At 39.9% G+C, this 23,551-nt stretch overlaps 1 protein-coding gene across 2 annotated transcripts; it reads left to right on the top strand.

Moving 5' to 3' along the window:
- The first annotated feature begins 935 nt into the window (after window positions 1–935).
- On the top strand, window positions 936–21,698 carry draxina (dorsal inhibitory axon guidance protein a). 2 transcript variants are annotated; one of them, XM_044173631.1, is made up of 7 exons: window positions 936–1,167; window positions 10,905–11,425; window positions 12,638–12,852; window positions 17,322–17,442; window positions 18,768–18,860; window positions 19,650–19,739; window positions 20,560–21,698. In XM_044173631.1, the coding sequence occupies exons 2-7, from the start codon at window positions 10,930–10,932 to the stop codon at window positions 20,670–20,672; spliced, it is 1,128 nt and encodes a 375-aa protein (XP_044029566.1). In that variant the 5' UTR covers window positions 936–1,167; window positions 10,905–10,929; the 3' UTR covers window positions 20,673–21,698. The 2 variants fall into 2 exon arrangements, with proteins under 2 accessions (XP_044029566.1, XP_044029576.1); XM_044173641.1 differs by having other exon boundaries at window positions 1,005–1,167; window positions 10,908–11,425.
- The last annotated feature ends 1,853 nt before the right edge of the window (window positions 21,699–23,551 follow it).

Here is a 23,551-nt window from a genome sequence, read left to right on the forward strand (position 1 = left end):
ACTAGCAAAACTCACTTATTAGCAGCTGCTAGCATAACCCACACATTAGCCACTGCTAGCATAATTTACGCATTAGCCTCGACTAGTGTAACTCACTCATTAGCCGCTATTAGCATAACTCATTCATTAGCCATTACTAGCATAACTCACTTCTTAGCCGCTGCTAGCATAACTCACACATTAGCCACTGCTAGCATAATTTACTCATTAGCCTCTACTAGTATAACTCACTCATTAGCCGCTACTAACATAACTTAATCATTAGCCGTTACTAGCATAACTCACTCATTAGCCGCTACTAGCATAACTCATTCATTAGCCGCTACAAGTATAACACACTCATTAGCCGCTACTAGCATAAGTCACATTTTAGCAGCTACTAGCATAACTCACTCGTTAGTCGTTACTAGCATAACTCACCAATTAGCCGCTGCTAGAAAAACTTACCCGAATCCCGACAGATCTGACAATGGTCGAGTTGCATTGTGGGTAATGTAGGCGCAAGGAAGGAGTGAAATTTAAAACGATTTTTGTGGTTCTGCAGCATCGAGATTGACCCTTTTTCTTAATTGTCCATTGCAGTCAGACAATATTATAATCGGTGGAGCCCCAGACCATTTTGGGGCAAATTATGTACGCAATTGATTCTGTAAAGTTATTCTTGGATCCAGTTGAGGACATTGTGGACATTCAGATGTGTCTGATGTGACAGGAACATTTCTGACAGGCTGTGGAAAAATCATGATGGATCACTCATGAAAAAAATTATTTCCGATCTCTCCCAACCTCAGATATCTTGGTCTCTCCTTCCAGATACTACTAGCAATATACCAACACAATACTATACTGCCAATACTTACTGCCTCCTTTCTTGTCCCACTTGCTGGGACAAGCCCCGCCGAGAGACAACCAGCCAGCCGGCCCCTGACATGGACGCGCACTCGGGAGTGCGCACACGGAGCCGGTGGTGACTCTCCTCCTCTTAAGAAGCAGGAGACAGTCCGGATGCTCGGCACATCCCGGGGTGCACGGAGAGCGGACCACAGAGGTGCTGCTGTGTTTCGGTCCTGTCCGCTGTCAGCCTGCAGCCATATGACTGAGCTGCTATTCAAACCATAAACAACAACAAAGGAAAACAACAACAACAACAACAACAAACAAACGCGGGTAAGGAATTATTTGCATACACTAATTACATTATTCCCAGTGTAAGTGAATGGGTTGGTTATTAGCGCTTTGTTGGTTTCGTCCACATTCCTAACGAAAACCCACTAATATCGTTTTTTTAATGTCCTTAAAGTGTTTTGTGGTGTTTCAGTGATGCTCAAATGAGTTTGCAATGACTTTATGGCATTTTATATACCCCGCTGTACCTTATTTCATGAGACTCATAAAACAGATTGTCTATAGTTCTCAGTTCTGCAGCTACAATTGACTATAATCCTTATTATAGGGTTATTGTAATTGTCATGAACTATAACTGTACCATCGCATTGCAATGATTTCCATCTGCGCGTAAAAACGCATCTTAATAATGTCACAAAACTTAATAACTTAATTAATGCAAATGGTTCCTTCCCAGTTTCACTCCATCAACACAGACGATTGAGAGCAAGAATGACTGTTTGCAAACAGCAAATTAGATTTGCTTTGACACCGGCAAAACAGAGTTAACCCGATAATCAATTTCACTTTTTTTTTGTGTGGATGGCGACGTTTCCTGCTGTCATGCTTTAAAAATCAGATCAACATCACAAATTAATTTATTGGATGAATGGTGGGGAGAATCAGAAATGATTGCAGCGATTTGCTCTTCTTGACAGCTCATTGTTGCTCACTGCACACCAAAGAGGTGTGTGTGTGTGTGTGTGTGTGTGTGTGTGTGTGTGTGTGTGTGTGTGTGATAAAGGAGGGTAGGGGGGAGAAAGAGAGAGATTAAAGTTGTGAGTCTCAGTGTGACACCATGCAATTAAAAATGAAACACTGTAATATGTGTGGACTCACATTAAGGAGTTAATGTTAATTAATATCAAATCAATCAGCAGGGAAGCCTTAGACATGATCAGGAGTGTGAGGGGACCCCACAGTGAGTCGACCTTGGGCCAAAACAAAGCTCAGAATCACTAATAAGTGAATTATATGAAAATTAAAAGATTACCTACGGACACTCTAACATCATTAAACGTTGGAAGTGGAAATTAATTTAGTATTTTCCCCCAAAAAAGTGTATCAATTTTGGAGTGAAATCTAAAAGATGTAGAATGACTCAAACAGCCTTTAAAGAATCCCGGTTTGTATCTCCTGTATTTGAGTTTCAGCCAAAAGGCCACATTACTAAACATCCAGCCGGCCTCCTCCAACGCGGTGTGAAACTCGCCTTGAACGTCACTGCCAAGCATGGCTGCATCTGTTTGATCAAGACTCTTTCAACATTGGCAGGCAGTCAGCGCTGCTCGCTTCCGCCAAAGGAGGGGAGAGAGAAACTTTTGGGTTCATATAATGCGTTTACATGCTTCACTTGATCATCTCTAAACAGGAGTGTTTCCCCCACGCTGACCGGTCAAACTGTTCCCATGCGGAGCGTCCAGATACAGACCCAGGTGTCCCAACAGTTTTGTTGTTGGTTTCGGAAGCCAAAGCTGTGTTGTTTTTTTTTTGTGTGTTAGAGGGGATTCAGCTGGTGTCCTTATCTGCCACGAAATGAAAGATGCCACCGACACTTTGTTCTAATTAAGACAGGATAAATCCTCCCTCTGTCTCGCTCTCCCGCTTTGATTTCGGTTTCTCTCCTTTCCCTCCCTCTTTGTTTCTGTCTCACATCTTTCTCCCTCTCCTCTCTCTCTGCATTACATCTTATTTTTTCCTTTCCTCTCAGCCCCTCTCCTCCTCCTCCTCCTCCTCCTCCTCCTCCTCCTCCTCCTCCTCTCTTTTGTCTCTCTCGTTCTCTCTCCTCTCTGTGGGACGCCTCTTGCTGTGCTTCTGGTGCTGTTTGTGTCTCACAGCATTTTTAGAAAATGCCTCTATGTGGGTGTCTGGAGGAGGTTTCCCCGCTGTGAGTGTGTATTTGTGCATGCACTGATTGTAACAGAGAGTCTCTGAGTGTGTGTGCGCGCAGGCCTCAGTGCACTCAAACGGGAGATAAGGGCCTCGAAGCAGGATGTCACTGATGTGTCTGTACATCAAGGACAATGTTCTGGTCTCGCCCCACATCTGTTGTACCTGCAACCAAATTACCACTGAATCATTTGGTGTCTCCCTGCTCTCTGCTCCGGCTCACTTGCTGACAGATGGACCTTCCTTATGGCTCTTGTTTTTTTTTTTTTTTTTTTTTTTTTTTTAAATCACCCTGTGTTGCTTCCAGGGGCCTTTGCCATCCAATACACACCTGAAAGCTGCAAAAAAAAAAAAAAAAAAAAAACATCCCAGTCGATGTGTGAATCCCACCAATGTTGTTTTCAGAATATTTTGGAAGACAAAGCACTTTTATATTGCTGAAGTCAGTGGTATTGGCCCATGAGGAAATGATGTTTTATGGTGTTAACTGCAGCTTGGCAGAGGTGTTTATTATGCAGAGACATTACTGGAACTGTAATTTGGGTGCTTGTTATTGAGCTGATATTTATGATAATTTGGTGTAGCGCAAACTAGACCTATTTTACCCGAGATGAGAGATATAAAAGTAAGTGTTTATGCATCAAATATACAGCATTATTATTTTAAGACAGAGATGAATGACTCTGTTTGGAGCACAACTGAATTGTATTTGTGACAAAACAGATAACATTTTTCTTTGTGACTTTTATATATATATTTAATCATGCATTTTTCTTCTTATATGTCTGTTTAGAAGAGATACTTAAGCTGCTGCTCAGTGAGCCATGCAGCTGAAAGGAGACATTTAGCTTGTTCCTGTGCAGCCACACACTCCCAAAGTGACCTGTGTGCCAGACGATTTCTTAACTAGGAGCAGAAACTTTCTGGAGAAATAGTTTGGCATATAACCCAAACTGCCATTTTTACACTTTTTGTAAAGATTAAACAATCGAGATATAGCCAGTAGGCGATTTGAGGGGGGATGAGGGGAGATGCCACCCCCCTTGTTAGCAAAATGACCAAAATGCATCCCCCTTGTTAACCTGCCATCCCCCCTCTCCATCCCCTAATAGCAGAGAGCGTGCAGGGGCAGAGGGGTTGTTTAGTTGAATATGTTAGTCTAGTCTGCTTGACTCATCAGTCGGTTCGCCAGTTACAGGTGAACGAAACAAACCAGGAAACCCTCCATCCCCCCTGTTAAAAATTAATAAATCGCCTAAAGTTTATAACGTGTTAATTGAACTTTACAGATGCATGTAGGTAGATTTAGTTACCTTCGGACAGACCTAGGCTAGCTGTTTACAATCTTCATGTTAAGCAAAGCTAATTGGCTAATGGACAGATATCTTCTCATCTAACTCTCTAACAGAAAGCAAATAAGTGTATTTCCCAAAATTCGGAAATATTCCTTTAAACCTCTAATCTCAGTATGTGGCCAGGAAAAGAAAAAACTCTCGAAGGTGGCCTCTGCCTGACATGACAGCTCTGCTTCAACAGCCTGTTTCTGGAGTCTTTGTTTGCTGGATCCTTATGGCCCTGCTGGTTGCTATGAGAGATAAAACAACAGGAGCAGATGGCTCCTGGAGGTTTGGTGTCAGCAGGTGAAGCTAAAAGATGCACACATACAGCAGTTTAATACCAGGGCTGCCTCCTGCTCAGCCTCGCTGCTTTTCCTCTCTCACCTTCCACAGGTCTATGGCCACTCACTGTTAAGTATATTTTTATAACAAGTGTGTCACAAAAGTGCTGCCATGCTTAAGGGACTGACCAATTGATCACAGACTGGAGCGAGGTCTCTGATCTCATCAGAGCTTAATCATCCAGCCCTCCGAAAGTGCCCCCCCCCTTTGCAATTTCTTGCAAGATTACCTATCACATCATACTTATCACACTCTGCTCTGATTCATGTCTCCCTGGCGGCGGTCTCACACTGTACGCTGTGCTTATAAAAGCTTCTGGCACGCACATATATTGTGTTTCCTACAACACGTAAACCATAATAAACCAATTTTAGCTTCCCTAAAAATGTAGAATTGATTTTAAGATTTCATTATATTTTATAGTGCGGCACATATTTTCTCTCCATTCTTTGCTGAGCTCAGACAGTCCTTAAATTCAACATTATAACCTCAAGATTGGAATTTCAGATAAAAAGTCCTGACTGAGGTCAAAGTGAGATAGGGTTATAAATTGTCCTGTCCCTTGCAAAAACCTTTATTTATTTGTTGCTTATTACTCAATTACTTCTGCACTGTAAATTTCCCCTGACATCACGAGCATCCTCTCCACTTTATAGATGATGTCCTGATTTCTAGACACACCTTAGTAGCGCACTGTAAACTCCAGAGTGTGTATGCTCAACTGCAATGACACACACACAAACAAACACATATTTTTATTGCATAGTGTTGTTTTTGTTGTTTTTATTTTGGTAAACTACATTATTACTACCACTTCCATTTTGCGGTTGTTCTGTTGGCTGTAAGGACCTTTGATTGGCTATAAAGTTACTATATAATTGATGCTGCTATAAAGTTGTGAATGGAGTTATAATGTACAAATTATCATTGTGCATCTTGATTTATTTGTTTCACTGCAAATTATTTGACTGTGCTCAGTTGTGGGCCCCAGTCTGTGGAACAAACTGCCCCACCACATCAGATCTGCCCCCTCTACTGAGTCATTCAAAGCACAGCTCAAGGCCCACCTCTTTTCTTCGGCTTTTGAATTGACCTAAATTGCTATTATTTTATCTTGCGCTCTGCCTGGATAAGTAATAAAATATTTGTTGGATCAAACAATTAAATCTGTAGTCAAATTGAAGAATGTTTTCATAAATCAGATGCGAGTGTGTAGTCCCTCATTTTGTACTTGGATGATAACTGCAGTTTTTGGGTCAGTTCAAAGCGACAATAATCTCTTTCACCAGATTTTCTTTTTTTAGTATGTGGACTAATAAGACAATTAAAGAATTGGCTGAATTGAAAGGGACTCTCACCTACAGTTAATCGTTCCTCAGAGTGCATCACCTGCTCCAGTCCTCAGCCTTTGCAATTATAATAAATCCCTTTCCTTGAAGTGAAACATTTATATCTGAAAAGGCTCTATATTTATGGGGGAAAACACTGTCTCAACTTTGCTTTTCTGTATATCAAATTAAAAGAGGCTCTAATGTAAATTATCAATGCCCTTGAGAACTTTCTGTGATTAAATAAACAACATTCAAAGTTAAAGTTTGGAAAATACATCCTTAGGTATTATTTATAAAGAGTTTAACATGAAAGAAATCTACTTCTTCAGGACCGTGTGGGTGTGACATCATGTTTTTCCAACTTTTCTAACTTTGGCAGAAAATATTGTACTCATGTTGAATCCATCACTCACATTAAGTTGTAGATTGATTAAATAGGATTTCAGGGCCTTTACCACGTTCTCATTCTTTCAACTAAAAACTATCCTAATGCCCTTAAAACCATGAAAGCTAAAGTCCAAACTCTAATTTAGTTTCAGTTTTTCCACACAGTATCAGTCACTGTTTAAATGTTGCCGATTATCTCATTTGGGAATGAAACTCGTCAGTTCCAGGCCACTTGTTTGGCCTCCAGTCGCCTCAGCAGCAGATGCTCGCCCTGCTGTGCCCCGCCTACAACACACAGCCATGTATAATACAGGCTCTGGCAGGAGGCTGTGTTGTTCGCAGAGGTTGTTTATCACACACAAGAGACTGTGCTTAAAACCCGGAATGCCACCCAGAGTGCTCCATTATCGTCACCATCCTGTGTCTCCTCAAAGGACCACCTGTTAGCAGCACATGAAAGTCTGAGAGAGGAAAACAGGGCACTGCTGTGCTGAGATACTCGGTCCCTCTCCATCCCCGCCTGCCTTCTCTTTCTCATGACAAGTCTATTCAGGCCTTAGATTTGATGGGGTTGACGCATGGTGCCTTCAGTTTCTTTGGAGGCATTCCGTCTTCCCTTTATGTCTGGAAAATTAATTTTTTGAAGGGTCATATTGTTGTGGTGTTGCTTAGCTTCTGCTATTATTTCCACCGCAGTTGATTCTGCACTGGTTCTATTTCTGCAAACATTTTGAGTGTTAATCCTAAATGAGATCAGCGGATATGGACAAGAAATGGATGGATCTGTGTTTTCTTCTTTTGATTCCTGAGATCAAAGAAAATCTCCTGAATCTTACTTACATTAAAGGATTATTCCAACAAAAATATCTCTCAGTATTTGATAACTGAAAGGGTAGTTTTTTTTTTAGGTATTTCTATAAAGGAATAATTTAAGATTTTAGGAGATATGCTTATTAGGTTTCTTGCCATGAGTTGAGATGAGAAGAACAATACCAATCTCATGTCTGTACAGTAAACATGAAGCTAGAGCTGGTTATCTTAGCACAAAGACTGGAAACAGGCGAAACAGTGAGCCTACCAGCACCTCTAAAGCTAACAAATTAACACATTTTATCTTATTTGTTTAATTTGTACAAAAACCAAAGTATAGAAACAACACATTGTGGTTTTATAGGGGGTTATGTGCGGGACTATTTCTTGATTGGACGCAGTAAGGGCCAGGTTAGGCTAGAAAATTTCATATACTTTACTAAACTTTAAATAACACATTTCTTTTGACATGCTAAAGTGTTGTTCCGAACAGACACACTTGAAGGTGGAGTAACAAGCTGGCTGTCATAGAGAGGGGCAAATATTGTTTAAAGGTGCGGATAACGGTGTACGTTTTCAGACAGGCTCTCCAGGAAGGCAGTCATAGTGTTGCACTCGGTTGTTCACACAAAAAGTGACAGAAATAGTTGTGGAAGAATGACAAAGAGAGCTGAGAGAGAAGTTCGGACCCAGCTTACTTTCTCACCTCCACCTACCAGACCAGTCTCTGCACGAAGTGGGTGTGAATGTCGGATTGTCGGTTTCGGAAAGTTATAGAAATTGTCGGACACAGCCCTGCCAGTTCTGACGTAGGAAAGGTGTGGGAGGAGAGGTTTCCGAATCTGTTCAACCATCCGGCAAGCAGTGCTGATGGAGTATGCTGGTGCCTTAAGTATCCCCTGTAAAACCACAACTTTTACACTTTTTGTTTCTGTAGAGATAATTGTTAATTAGCGAGCAGCTGGTCAGCGGATTTTGTTTGGACAGAGCCAAGCTAGCTGCTTCCCCCTATTTCCATTAATTTTGCTAAGCTAAGCTACCGTGCTGCTGGCTGTAGCGTCATATTTACTGTACAGATTTGAGAGTGGTATCAATCTTCTCTTCTAACTCTCAGCAAGCAAGCAAATAAGCGTATTTCCCAAAATGTCGAACTGTTCCTTTAATAGATATATAAGGAAGAGTGTGCGTTCTCTCAATCCTCTATCTACACTGCCCCACCACACACTTCAGTTTGGATGTTTTCTTTGTTTTCTCACTAAATTACCCTTTTGGCCATACAGGGTCCAGGGCCGTACAGCACCTCATGTGTCAAACGGACAGAGCATTATCCTGGCTAAACCCTTTGTGCATGACACGGCCGATTGCCCTCCCCCCTAACACTCTGAAGGCCTGTGTGGAGATAAAGGTCTCACCTCAGCAGCCAGCCTCACACTCTTGTTTGCAAACTGCACAGCTGGTTGAACTCCCAGAGGCCAGCCGACGCAGTCTGCCTCTAAATCCCTCAGGGCGCTGCCTGCACTCGCACTGCAAATTTCCCCCGACATCACCAGCATCCTCTCCACCCCAGCATCACACACACACACACACACACACACACACACACACACAACACAACCTGCCACCTCTGTCCTGTTTTTAGAAACAACTAAATATCCCACTATAAACCCTAGGTGTGTGTGTTTTCAACTTGGTGTGTGTCAGTGTGATGAAAAAGCAGAGACCTTATCAACCCCCCTAACTCCACCTCACCAACACACACACACAACACACGCACACACTATCACCAGCAGCTCAATACTTCTCCCTCATTGATTTTCTGTATGCCCTGCACCACCGTTTGTCTTTTAACACAAAGGAGTCGCCTGCCACAGCACCATAATGGCGTTGTGTGTGTGTGTCTGTGTCGATGGATTGTTTTAAAGTGGAGGACAAAACAAACACCATGACCTGTCATCTTACATGACATGACAGAGTTTTTAAACTGAGAAGAACTGGCGTTCCCTTATCTGGTGTGTAGTGTTGTGAATAAAAATGGTAGAACATTTTTAGGTAGAGCTTCAGTGCAAGTCCGTCAACATTAAAACACACCACACAACTCTTTTCCAGTACACCATCCTTTATTCACCTCACCGAATGATTTCAGCTGTCATGCCTTCATCAGGGTGGTGTCTGAAGTTAGATCAGGTTTTCTTATATATAGTCCATTACGTCATGTGACTAATAGATCACCATAGATGCTAAGTATACAAAACATTATTATCACTATCTTTAAAAAAGAAAAAAAAATTGTACAAAATACCATCTTTACTCTTAGTGGATACAGAAAATATAATTAAAGAGAAATATAAGTGACCATAACTCCAAAGCATATAATATTACAACCATCTTTTCAGAATATTCCCTAACAAATAGTATTTCATTGTAACCCATCAATGGGTAAAAAGGTTGAATTACACAAAAGTCCATATTTACTCAGTAAATATGGACTTTTACAGAAAATGATGATAATATTGTTTAGTATCTGTGGTGTTCTATAAATTACATGACATGGACTGTATATAAGGAACCAGAAACAGACATCTCCCCGATGAAGGCAAGATATCCAAAAATGTTTGGTACAGTTAATAAAGTGTGTTGTAGTGAAGAGTTGTGTGACGTTCAAATACCAATTTTCAGACAGAATTTGTTTTGTTTTACTAGATTCTAAATGAATGATTTAAAAATCTAAACGATTTCAGACAAATCAGACTAAAAAAACCAACAAAATTAGCTATTAGGTTTTTGTTTAATATGTGAAGAGTTTAATTCATATAAGTTTATTGCATTAAACATCGATTTGAGGGTTTTATATGTAAAGTTGCAGACATTTTTATATTGTGACATTGGAAAAATACTCTCATACTTTAAATATACTGATATTTCAAATCATAGCTTTATCACCCAGGGAATATTCTCTCTTTATGGCTTCCTTATTACTATAATCACTCAAAATACAAATTCAACTAAATGTCACTATGAATGCAAATAAACCTTTAGTGACATTAAATCACGATTTAAATTGAGTCTGGCTGTAATGTAGCTTGGAACCTTAAAATGAATACTCCAGTGCTTTGCCATCATTTTATTTACATTTGGACAAGGCCTTAAGTGCAGATACACAGTTCAGTCACACCACACAGATATGTTGATGTCTGTGATGAAAGGTACAGTTGGACGGCTCTCGAGATCACTGAATAGGCAGTGATGAAGGATGTGCGCAGTGCTCTATCTCATATTGAGTAAAGCATGAAGGTACAGGAATGAAGGCTGGGAAGTCATTTCTAAAAAGTAGCACTCGTGTCTGTCCATCACCCATCACCCAGCAAATCCTCATTGAAATTAATATTTGGCATATTTCTTGAAAATAACAAATGATTAATCAGTTATCAAAATAGTTGTCGATTAATTTTTGGTCAGTCGACTAATCAATTAATAGTTTCAGCTCTAATTGGATGTACTAGATATAATCCTTCAAAACCGCCAGTTTGTTTTGTATGAACAATCACCAGTGTTGATAAAATGTATCTTAAGTTTCAGTGTCAGTGATTTGAATCTAATTACAAGCAGAATGTGTGCAGTACTGAGATGTGTTTTCTCTTCGCAGCAGGTGCCGTTGTGCTTCACAGACAATGGCTCTCTCCTGGAGTCTTCTCCTGGCGTTCTTGTTTGCCACCCTGGTACTGTCGCACAGCGCTGAGCCCGGAGCCCCTCACGGCAAGAGGAGACAGGCACAGACCTCAGCAGGAGGCAGCAACACCCTACAGTACCCTCTGCAAGGTCTACATGGCCACCGTTTCAGCAGGGACCGTGGAGGGCACGGGGGCCAGGGGGCCCGCGCTTCCAAAGGTGGAGCTGGGCTGCTCTCCCACAGGCCCCTGCACGCCCTGGCCAGGCCTGAGGATGATGGGACAGGCCTGGAGAGTTTGAGCCCGGTGAGACTGGAGATTGGCCCGGGCAGGGACAGAGACAGAGTTCGAATGAGTATGAAGAGTCCATCCCAGACCCGGGAAAACGACCTTCTGGGGACACGCAAGGGAAGGGGGCATGGACACGGGAATGGGCATGGACACCATTTTGAGCACAGGAGACAAGGGAGTCGGCGTGAGAGGGGGCGGCATGGAAAAGGTGAGCTGTCAACTGATCCAGACATCCAGAACATCCTCTTTCTAACAAATTATCCGCAACTGCAGTGCTTTACAGTGTTGGACAAGCAACAAGGAGCTATTGTCCTTTTTCGGTGAAAGACATTTTGACATGTGACAGTAGGAAAAGCACAGCAGGTGTAAATAATAAAATGAATTATGGTTGCATTCCATTCAGCTGCTTTGATTGTGCATGCTGCCTCACTGTCATGCTGTCGTGGCTTACTGCGACACTTGAATAGAACAGATCTGATGGTACTCACATCATTCATAAAATTACATTTTAAAAGATTAACAGCAGCCTCTCTATCCATAGACAATGTCCTGCGTGGTGACTCCAGATAATTCACAGGCATCACTGTGAAGAGTTAACTACAGAATAAATAGTCCCTGTGAAAACTGTTGACAGTGAGGTCTGTGGATTATTCAGAGTAAGCAAGACCTTCTTTCTGGAAAAAATATGTTATTGTTGTTGAATTTTTTTTAAATGTGACTTTTCAATGCTATGAGCACCACAAATGAAATCCTATCCACCTTCACTGTACACCACTGTAAGTGGTGGCAGAAACTTCAGAGACAGATATTTCAAAACCTGGACAGATAAAGCCAAAACCTTAGATTGAAAGTTAATTCTGGACCTTGGAAACAGTAGTTGACACAAAAATCTCACCAATGTCCATTTAGCTTTGGATTGTATCTCCCTCAGCACATGGAGTTTGCCCCGTTGTCATTGAATTTTAGATGTTCAAATTTTCATTTTCATCTTTTAAGCTAACATTGATAAGAAGTCTTCAGGAAATTTAAACATCTACATTTCCATGACAACCAGGCAAAGTCCATCGGCTGTGGAAGATCATTTGAGACAATGAAAAGCTCCAGATCAGCTACTAAATGGACCTTGTGGTGAGACTGTCTTTAGGGAGAAAACATGTTTTTTGTAGTGTGGGTGAACTCATGTTCACAGAACATTTAGGAATGACAGATCTTACATTTTCCATAGTTTAAATAACAGGACATAACCTTCCCACTGCATTAAGTCTTTATTAAGGTTTGGTTACATTAGATTTTTTTTTTTTTAAATTTTGAACAAAAAATGAAAGCAAACTGGTTCCACGTTTGTTAGAAAATGGTAAACTTTGTAGTCACATCAGTATTGGTAAACTATTTTCTCTCTCTGTCTCTCTTGTCTGTCCAGGGTTTCTTCCTGAGCCTGAGCTGAGCGCTGCGTTTAAGGACAGAGATCTGTTCGATGATCCTCCCTCATCTGCTGCCTCCCCCTCCCTCAGTGTAACCCCGCCCAGTGAACCCCCCTCCCCCATCGCCGCCGTCTTTGGCTCCGGCTCCTCCATGGTTACCACGGTGATGAACGAGCATCCCCCAACGCTGCCCCCGGCCACCACCAAACCCCAGGTAACCCCAACGAAACCCAAGTGCTTATTAAAGGCTGCGTCTGTTGTGCCTCAGTGTGATCCCAGTGTGCGGGGGAAAGAGAAAATGGGCCCCATTACTGCCGTTATGCTGCCGCAAACCTCATAGCTCATCTTGGAAATGACACTCTCTACAGTGTGAACCTGAAAGTGCTGCTTGTGAAAAATATCCTCCACCAGGCCAAACTCACTGGCTCTCGGTCACAGTGTGTATGATAAATATGACCGTGTTCTGTATAATATAACTACACCTCTGGGATCAAAATCACACAGTTCAGAGTCCAGCAGCACATTTTCTATAACTACCTTCCTGTTCCTTTATTAGAAACCATGGCAGGACAAAATGTATGTGAGCGCGGAGAGTCTTTTTTTGTGTCTGACTGTAGGCACATGCACTGAAAAATCTGCAGGAGTGCATGGGGCACCACTCACCACCTGTCACATTCACCCAGCATGATGCTTCAACATTATGCATTAACAGCATTTTTAAGGAAAAAAATCACTAGTGTTTACCCCAGGTCTCCTTCAATCTTGGAACCGTTACAAATGAGACTCTTTAAGACAAGACGGTACCTGATGTCAATAGATACAGGGCCCACTTCATGAAAGCTTTTACGTTTGTCACAGCTGCTGTTACAAACACCCAACAGCTTGTAGGGCGTTGGTGGGAAAAATCTGCCTTAGTTACACGATCACCGCCACTGTTTGATTGACAGTTGTTTTGTTGAGGAGTGCTGTTCAAGACAACACAGTAAAGATGTTGCTGGAATTTTTTAAAAAAAAAGAAACTCATGGATTATATTTAAACACTGATCTTTAACCAGTGGAAATGACATAAACAAATAGATATGAAGTTGAAACCGAATCACTGAACTGGAGTTTTAAATGTTATTCTTCTGAAAGGATTCTTCAGTTGTAATTATTAATCTCCATCTGGCCTCACCCAGCAGTAGGACAGGTCCAGCTACTAAGATCAATACTATTTTGACAACAGTTAAAACTGAAAAAGCCTCAGATGAACAATGAAACGTCTTCAATCAAAACTCCAGTCCAGTCATTTTGAATAAACTGAGATGAACTTTAACAGAAATACTGAGCTTTTTTATTTTATTAGTTTATTTGACAGTGAAGGTGATTGATTAACAGAAAAAAAATAAAAACTGTAAATGAACTGGAAGGATAATTTTCATCAGATGTTGAAAATGCACCCTAAACATTACCTTTTGGCTCCGGTTTTTGAAGCCAATGTTTAACTCTCAAAACCTAATTTGATTGTGCTGTACCAAGAATTAGGAATTAGCATCCCTTTAGGACCTCCAAAAAATACATTTAACAATCCACAACTCAAATTCACTTCCAAACATTATGTCATTTCATGTTGAGTTTAATGTGGGGTTTGGGGCTCTACATTTGTCATATTTCCTGGTCATAAGACTGCCATAACCATACACACAAATATGTGTATAACAAGAAATATGTTCACTTGCTTCATCCTCATTTTCAGGAAGTCTTGTTGGTTTGTAGTTTTGCTGATTTTTCACAAATCATGCTTCAAAACCACTGCCCATGAAGGCATTTTTGTTTAAACATATTAGGGGTCCTCCATGGTTATCCAGTACCACTAATTAGAGTAGTGGTATCAAGGACAAGTCCTCCAAATTAAATAACAAAATAGATAGTCTGTCATTCTCCCCATCTGCAGATTGACATTGTTTTTCAGTTCTTTCTAAAGAGCATTGCTGTTACAAAAATGATTCATATGGAAATTACTGTTAAAGTTTTGTTAACTTTACCTGACGAAACCTTTGTTGTTTAGTTAAAAGACACCACTGTCGATTGTTGGCAGGAGACAAGATGCGAACCACCTTCTGTGGTGTAAAAATCAAACACTTTGCCCACCCAGCCCTCCTGAAGCTTTTCAGTCCTATAACAGTGTCACTCAAGTTCCACCATTGATTTTCAGAGACAACAGTCATTATTTGCAAGAGGCTGCTTGTTAGGAAAATGTAAACATAGGTCATTTTAGGGGATTAACCAAACAACCAGTCATTTTACTGGTGAGGACAGGCTCAAAAAATATGGGCTGCCCAGTCTTCCATTCAGAAAAAATACAAATTTCTTCTAGAGTGATGTACATTTGTATTTTAGATTTTCAGCACCTGGTTGAGGTTTTAAAAGAAGTCATGGTGGCTCGGCTCCCTGGTCAGTCTCTACGTTTGATGTCTGTAGACTGGACTGTCAGTCTGCTTGGTATTCTGTTTACAAGATGTCTTCGAGTCCAGGACTCTGTGTCTTTGCTGTGAGAGCAGTCAAATATTATTGGACCACAGAAGAAAAAAGTGATTGCTTTTCCTGAACCCAGGTTCAGTGGCACGAGCATGCAGCAAGGCTTCTTAATGAATGTTCGATCTTCTGTTGATGGTTTAATGAGCATCCAAGCACAAGTAGGTAGCCCCCTGCAATTAATCTAATTGATATTTCCATATAGGCGTATTTCCTGAGAGTGAAAGGAAACAAGATATGGATCTGTTTCCATGAAGAGGTGGATTCTTATTTTTTGATTGATGTCTTTCAGGGACCAAGTATTCCTTAGGAGACATCTCAAAGTCCTGCTGACTTAATTATACTGTCTAACATTTCCATTTTGTTTCCTCTGTGGGAGGAAAATGAGGTAACATTTTTATAGCTTTTATCCACCAAGGAGTTGGTGGATGAAAGCTATAAAAAACAAAACATTTTTGTTTTATCTCATCTGATTGATGATATTTTACTGAGGTAGAATATTTGAATTTCTGACACTCATACCTTTATGTGAACTAGTGCAGTGCCCGTTCAGGGCGTGGCCGTTCGGAAGCTGATTGCTTGGCCCCCAGAAGTGCTGACTGTGAAGTCAATCGGATGAATGGTTCTCGAGATATGCAAAGGACAGTCGTACACACATACATACATACAGACAGACAGACAGACAGACAGACAGACAGAGATTCCTTGCTTTATAATTAGATGATGATACAGCGCCATCTATTGGTCAAATGGCACCAAATTTGTCACGGTCACATCATACCTACACATGTCCTCCAAATATGGTTGCAATAGCACGAAGCGTTCAGGGGATATGACATTTTGTAAAATAAGCCCTGCCCGCAGCATTGGAGCAAACCTTGAGGGCCAGCTATAGCAAAACTGTATGGAATGCCAAAAATCCGCAAAAGTAACCTTTTCCGGCTTGGTCCACAAATGTTCTGTACCAAATTTGGTGACGATTGCTCAAAATTTGTAGGAGGAGTAGCAAAAACAAATTTCAAAATTCAAAATGGCAGGAAATCGATCTCTACGCAAATTTTATGCTTATATGGATAGATTTATCTGGACCCACAGAATCCAGGAGAAAAGGGGTTATTTTGTGACTTGTGGTTTAGAAGTTACAGGCCAAAACGTAAACGTTGTTGTTATAGCGCCACCATCTGGCCAAATTGCACCAAATTTGACTGTGCACTCCATTGGGTCCTCAGGAATACACCCGCCAAGTTTGAAGTCGATCAGATGAACGGTTGTCGAGAAAATCGAAGGACAGACATACAGGAAGAAAGACAGACAGAGATTCCTTCCTTTATAGTTAGATTTATCCAGCAGAAATTTAAGGAGAAATACAAGGAGAAATAAAATGTCCACCCAGGACTGTTGATCACTTGCAGGCTGCATTAGTTTCCTGCTGCCCTCACTAGCGAGAAACAAAGCCTGTGGTTGTGTGTAATGAACTGTATGTTTCAATCTATATGTCTGTTTATTGTAGATGTATTATCAATACAAACACTGTGACATATATTTGTATTCCAGACTGTGGGCAGTCATGTTCTCTGTTACCAATCGATTGGTTTTTAAAGCTCTGCTGCTATCTTGTTGTCTCTGTGAGAACATTTTATGAATCAGTGAAGCATTACTGCTGCTCGTCACAACATGAGTGCGATGTGTTGCATTAAGAACTCCCTGAACGTGTTTACCTGCAATACTGATAGAAAACACGGTCAACAAATCAAACCATAGTCATCTACTGCTGCTGTGGTTTAATTGTAATAACTGAACATTCTTCTGAGGAGACAGAATTGATCTCTCCAATGTATTCTCTAAAGCAGCTCACATGTTGGATTGTGCCAAATTTAGGATTAGTTTTTAATACACATCTTCATATTCTGATCACAATTGTATTTGAATACATAAATAAAAAAGATATTTCAAATATTACCATGGACGCAGACCTTACGCAGCAAGCTGAAACTAAGTGACGATGGGATTAGGTGTTTACAGATCTGCATCTCAGCATGTCTGAGCTGTCCTGTGTGGATTTCGTATACAGAACGTGAGTTAAACTGGTATGTAAATGTTCCCACTGAAATGTAGATTAAATAACAGTTATAAAACGTAAGGTGCCACAAGTTATGTTTCCTTTTTCAGAGGTCTGAAAGAGGAAAAGGACAAGGAGAGGTGATGCCAACATTGGACATGGCGCTCTTTGACTGGACAGACTATGAGGACATGAAACCTGTGGACACCTGGCCGTCTTCCAAGAAGAAAGGTTTGTATTCAGCATAAAAGGATCGGACAGGTTTGGTGGAAATAATCCATATCAAACTCAAATCCTGTGGTGGACCTACGTGGTTGACAGCAGAGCCATACTAGCATGGCTAAAAACTACATTATTGACACTTTATTTAAAGCAAACACAGAAGTTGAATATCTAAACTACTTCAAGTGCAACTGTTAGTATTTAAACTCATTAGGCTTTGTAATAGCACATTAATGTCACATTCTATGAAGCTGAGTAGCCATTGACGACTGGACTGTCCAAAAAACAATGTGACCAGAATGACTTTTGGATTAGGAAAGATCTTAATTTCATTGCTCCCTACGTCAGTATATATACATTAAAGGTATATGTAACTTTTCTGCATTAAAATGTCTAAAAATGATTAGACCTATGTTATATATTTTGTTGAGTTGTTACATTATACCAAATGTTTCCAACAATTTTCAAACCTAAAGAAATTCATAATTTTACTCAAGGTAAACGGTGCGTTTCATTTGGTCGCCTGTCAATGGCGTCATATACCCTTTGCACATGCGTCAGCGTTGTGGTTGTCTGCCAGAAGCTGTCAGTTTTATGATACACTTTTTAGATCTTGGTTGTTTTTAACTATATATTTTAACCGGATGAAGGATTTTAGTCATCGGACGTGTGGATCTTAAATTATCAGATAAACAAGCTGAATAAACGTAAGCGGCAGCTCGGCTCGCAGCCCCTCTGGGACATCCTTTGTCTGCCGAACAGAGTCAAAGAAACACAGATTTTTAACGTGAAACTGCTTTATTCAGTGTTTTTACCGGTTTCAATCACCATCCGTTTGATTTGGAGAGGGGGAGACCTCTGCGGATAATTCGGCTCCCGATAAAAACCTCCTGAACGATGAACACTGCGGGAATCCTAACCGGGAGAAGCTGACTGCAATGACAGCAGTGATGGTGAAGACAACAACTCCCATGATCCCACGCTACTTCACGACGTAATCAAACTACGTCTTTTGTTATTGTTTTGATGTGAGAGACCCCTAGCGGCAGAAATTACATACTGTGCATATAAACATTAACTATATTTTACTTTTTGGGGATTGACAGCTAACTCATATCTGACCTGTGTTGAAATGTTGATGTATGAATTGAGTGAAAAATGTGTTTTACCATGGCCTTGTACAAATATAAATGGCCTCACCAGAATATACCTGACATAAAAGCATAATTTTGTAACTGAGTGACAAATCAATCGATCTGTTTGGGTTGAGGCTGTGTATTGATTGGGCACCTTGAGGATCAAACTGTTGTGTTTATTTCTTTTTGCTGCTGCAGACAAGAGGCGGAGTAAGAACCTCAGCAGTGGAAATGTGACTGTAGATGCTGATGCCATCGAGCCATGTGACCACCACCTGGACTGTCTCCCAGGTCAGTGTGCATCAGACATGGACCACAATACAACTCTGTGATGCTCCAAAATACAAAAGTCACAATTTACAAACAACAGAAATCATACAATGTGACATCAGTACATTTTTATTTTATTTTTTTACAAAGTTTTCATACTTTGCACATAACATACCAGAATTTATTGTAACGGTGCATATTTTACTGTGGATTTGTAGTCTTCTTTGTGATTTAAAGGCCTTGAACACTTAAAAAGTTAAAGTTCAGAGAAAAACATGCTTACATGTTATTTAACACTCAAAAAAGTCAGCAGATTTGCTTTATCGGGACCCTGTGGGCATGGTTTGATCAGATTTGACTGACAGTATCTGGCTACATAACCAAACAAGCCCACAACTGTCACCACATTTTGATTGATATATTGCTAAATCCAGATTGGTTAATAGAAGCATGTGACATCATGTTTTTCCAGCTGAGCCCCGCCCACTTCAAACTGTAGAGAAAAGCACAGGCAAAAACACAAATACAGAAGTACTTAAAGTGAAATAACCAAAACTGTTTAACTTTGTCTGAACATTTTGTGATCATGTAGGACGTCATCGCTCGTAGTAAGAAGCTGATTGAGAAAATAAGTTTTCAAGGCCTTTAAGATGATAATGAACGTTCAATTTCTTATAGAAATGATCAACTTATACAACAACACTTATACGCCAAAGTTTTTTCTTCTTTTTCAGTGTTTCACATGAGTCTTCTACATGGCAATATCACATGTGTTTGGTTGTTGAATGTAATGCGCTTGCTCTGTTAAAGGTTCTTGTTGTGACCTGAGACAACATGAGTGTAAACCTCACAACCGAGGCCTCAACAACAAATGCTACGATGACTGCATGTGTGAGGAAGGTGAGTGAGAAGCCCATCGTCAAACTGTACTACAGCGTGGTGTATCACACTGTACTATAGTATGATGTATAACCCACCGTAAAACGGAAAATTGGCGTTTTCTACACTTTGGTTTTTGTACGGATTAAACAAAGGAGATATAATGTGTTAATTAGTGAGCTTTAGAGGTGCTGGTAGGTGGATTTTGTTACCATTGGACAGAGCCAGGCTAGCTGTTTCCCCCAGTTTCTAGTGTTTGTGCTAAGCTAAGCTAAGCTAACCGGCTCCAGTTTCATATTTACCGTACAGACTTGAGAGTGGTATTAATCTTTTCATCTATCTCTCCGCCATAAAGTGAATAAGCATATATCCAAAAATGTCAAACTTTTGCTTTAAAGCAATACTCCACTTGTAGCACCTACTGTATTTAAGAGTTTGCAGCAGCAGCTTGTCTTCTCATGTGCAGTTGTGTATTTAAGCCATTTCCCCAAGTCTCACAATTTATAATTAAGATTTTAAAAGTCATTGACCAGTGATGGTTAGGGGTCCCTAGAGTGGCCAAAATTAGTGGCAGACTGAGTTAGTGATAAACAGAAAATGCCCCAGAGTTAATAAATATATTATGTTTTGAGTTTAGAAATGTTAATTTGATAGATTGTTTGTGCTCTAGAGGCACAAATCACTCCAGGGTCAGTTTTCATTAAAAATAAAAGTGGTCAAATATCTCTGATGGGTTTCGTGCTAGCTTCTATAGCACTGCAGATTTAGCTGTTTATGTATCTCACAACACATCCATACCTATCTGTTTAATCTATTCAGATGGTTATTTATCACCTTTCAGGGTTTCGTTGTTATGCTAAATTCCACCGGAAGCGGCGTGTGACCAGGAGGAGGGGTCGCTGCGTGGTACCAGAGTCAGTCAGCAGTGACCAAGGAGGCTTCATCACTATCTGAGGAGGAGGAAGTGGAGGAACAGGAAAAATGAGCCCATGACAGAGTGCTGAAAGGTGACGGCTTGCTGGTTTTTCAGCTCGACCCCACAATGTAAAGCATCCAGATGTCAACATCTGGTCACTTAAAACAAAATAACATGTGACTTAACTGGATATACTGTTTGAATGTTGCATTGTGGGATGAGCCACACCTTCTAATCCAGCAAATCACCATCTTTAAGCACTTATTTAGTTCAGTTACAATCCATCCATCAGTCTTAATTCAGTTTTGGTCACTCCAGCGTCACTACAGAAGCATATGTACATGTTGTTAAAAAGAAAACATGAAGAGGGGCTTTTCAAAACTCACTTAGTCTACAATGACCAATTTTTAGACTATTTGTTTTAAATTGGCACAAAAGATTCCCTTGGCTGGAAACACATCTCTGAGTGAAATCTGTAAACTCATAGTTTATGTGTTATATTTACCACAATTACGGTTGCTGTTGGTTTGGTTTAAATTTGAGCAAAAGCACCTTTTTCAAATGTCTCTCACAGTTTTTCCTGCATCTGATTGTCTCTGTCTTGCTAATCTGAGTCAAACAATGTTTGCAAATAATTTTTAGTATTGAATTGCTGTGCTTGGAGTCCCAAATGGGAGGTTTTTACTGCTTTAGGATCATTCAAATTGAGTCAAGTAAGCTGTCACTCACAGAAATTATACTAAAATTACTTTGAAATAGTTTCTGTGTGAGTTCTCTGCTACATTTTGTTTCTCAAAATTATTTGTAAACACTATTTGGACCCAGTCTGCTGTCCTGTATTGTAAATATGAATGTGTTTGAATTGCCAACAACCTTTTGTTAAATTGACACCACTTCTCTTCAAATGTACTTAATAGTAGAACGATAAACAAAGATGCTTGTTTGACCTTCCTTTTACATGTCTTAATATATGTTTTTATTTATACTGTACTTAAAAATACATGTTTGTCTATAAATTGTGTTTTTTTGTTTTCATGATTAAACACTTACTAGGATAAACACTTCATGGTGTAAACCTGCCTATATTTGCAACACTGACCTTCATCTATGTCAGGCATTACCTTGTATTACTAATGGGTTTTTTTAGTACTGAAAGCAAATTTAAAGACCTTAAAACAGTAACTGTCACAGATTTTATTGTGTCGTTAGACTCCAAAATAAATATTTAGAATATTTCTAAATTACTTATGGGTTACATATATAGACAAATTATCATATTGTAATACATATATCACTATAACAGTCTTTTATTACTAAATGCACATTTATGAGGACATGCCTTCAGTGGGGAGGAAACCTGTAGCTTTGTCCTTTTTACAAGCGGATGTGGCAAAGGCTTGGCCAACATGATGTCCATCAGAGTGCAGTCTGAAGTCTCTGTTGTGATGTTGGATTGGACAGATCTTTTAAGATTTGGCCAAAATAAATTTGTGTCTTGTTTGAGCTGTCTGATGGGACTGCAGCCTACATCAGGCCCATGAGTACTTGAAGGCGACAGCACTGGTGGAAGAAGTATTCAAAGATCCTCTACTTAAGTAAAAGAACCAATACAACAATGTAAAAATACTCCATTACAAGTAAAAGTCCTGCATTCAAAATCCTACTTAAGTTAAAGTACAGAAGTATTATCAGCAAAATGTACTTTAAATATCAAAAGTAAAAGTACTCGGTCACTGTCACTGATATATTACATTATTAGATTGTTCATACCGATTCATCAATGTGAAAGCAGCACAGTACTGTTGTAGGTGGATCTAGTTTTAACTACTTTATATACAGTGTGGTAGTTTAATTCTGTGGTTCCCAACCTAGGGTATCGGGCCTCTCCAAAGGGTCACAAGATAAATCTTGGAGGTCATGAGTTGATAAATCGGGTTGGAAACAAGAAAATACAAACTTCTGCTACACATATTTATATATTAGTTTTCTCACTTTTCTCTAATCTTTGCATTTGTTGTGAAATATTGGATCATTTTACCAATTTGGGCCTCAAACAGTTATTTAAATTAAAGCATCTGAGGAGTTTGGAGAGGAAATATCTTTGGTGGAACTGCTAACAACTCATAAACATCTGAAATGTGACAAGAGGCTGAACAGGAGTAAGGATCAGTGCATTGTATTTTTTAAGCGTATCATATGTGTGTTGTATGTAAAATCTTAATCTGAAAAGTAACTATAGCTTTAAAATAAATGTAGTGGAGTAAAAAGTACAATGTTTCCCTCTGAAATGCAGCAGAGTAGAAGTATAATGTAGCATAAAATGGAAATACTCAAGTAAAGTGCAATAACTGCAAAATTGTACTTGTAATCAGTTACTTTCTAGCACTGGGTAAGAGCATGTGGCAAGAGGTTTAATCTTGTCTTGTTTTTGCTTTATTTTCTAAGAATTTGGTTTTGAGAAAGGGAGAAATTCTTCTTTGAGATGCTTCAGAAGAATACAAATCATGACAGTTTCATGAGGTTTTATGTGACATTTTCTCAAAACTGGTTTTGTCTCATAAACCTTTTCCAAACACATAATCTTTTCTTGAAAATGAGGATTTTTGAGTCAGTAATAAGGCGCCATCTATCTCAATGTGATAAAATTAACATTGCAAGCTCATTATCTCCCAACTACCCTGAACTGTGTCAGAACCATTTGACGCTAAGCTTACGACACATTAGAGCAAGTGCAGGCAATAACATTCAGCGCGTCTCTGTTCCGAACACACAAGGCCTCTCAAAATCTATCTGTATCAATATTTGATTAGATGGAGAAAGTAAGACTCATTTTTCTTTCCTAACCACCAGCTCAGTCGGACTGTGATTGTGCCATCCTGATTTACGGCCACAGAATAAAAGCAGTAGTGATGTATTT

The sequence above is a fragment of the Siniperca chuatsi genome, linkage group LG2 (genome assembly GCF_020085105.1).
Source record: "Siniperca chuatsi isolate FFG_IHB_CAS linkage group LG2, ASM2008510v1, whole genome shotgun sequence".
Lineage (NCBI taxonomy): Eukaryota > Metazoa > Chordata > Actinopteri > Centrarchiformes > Sinipercidae > Siniperca > Siniperca chuatsi.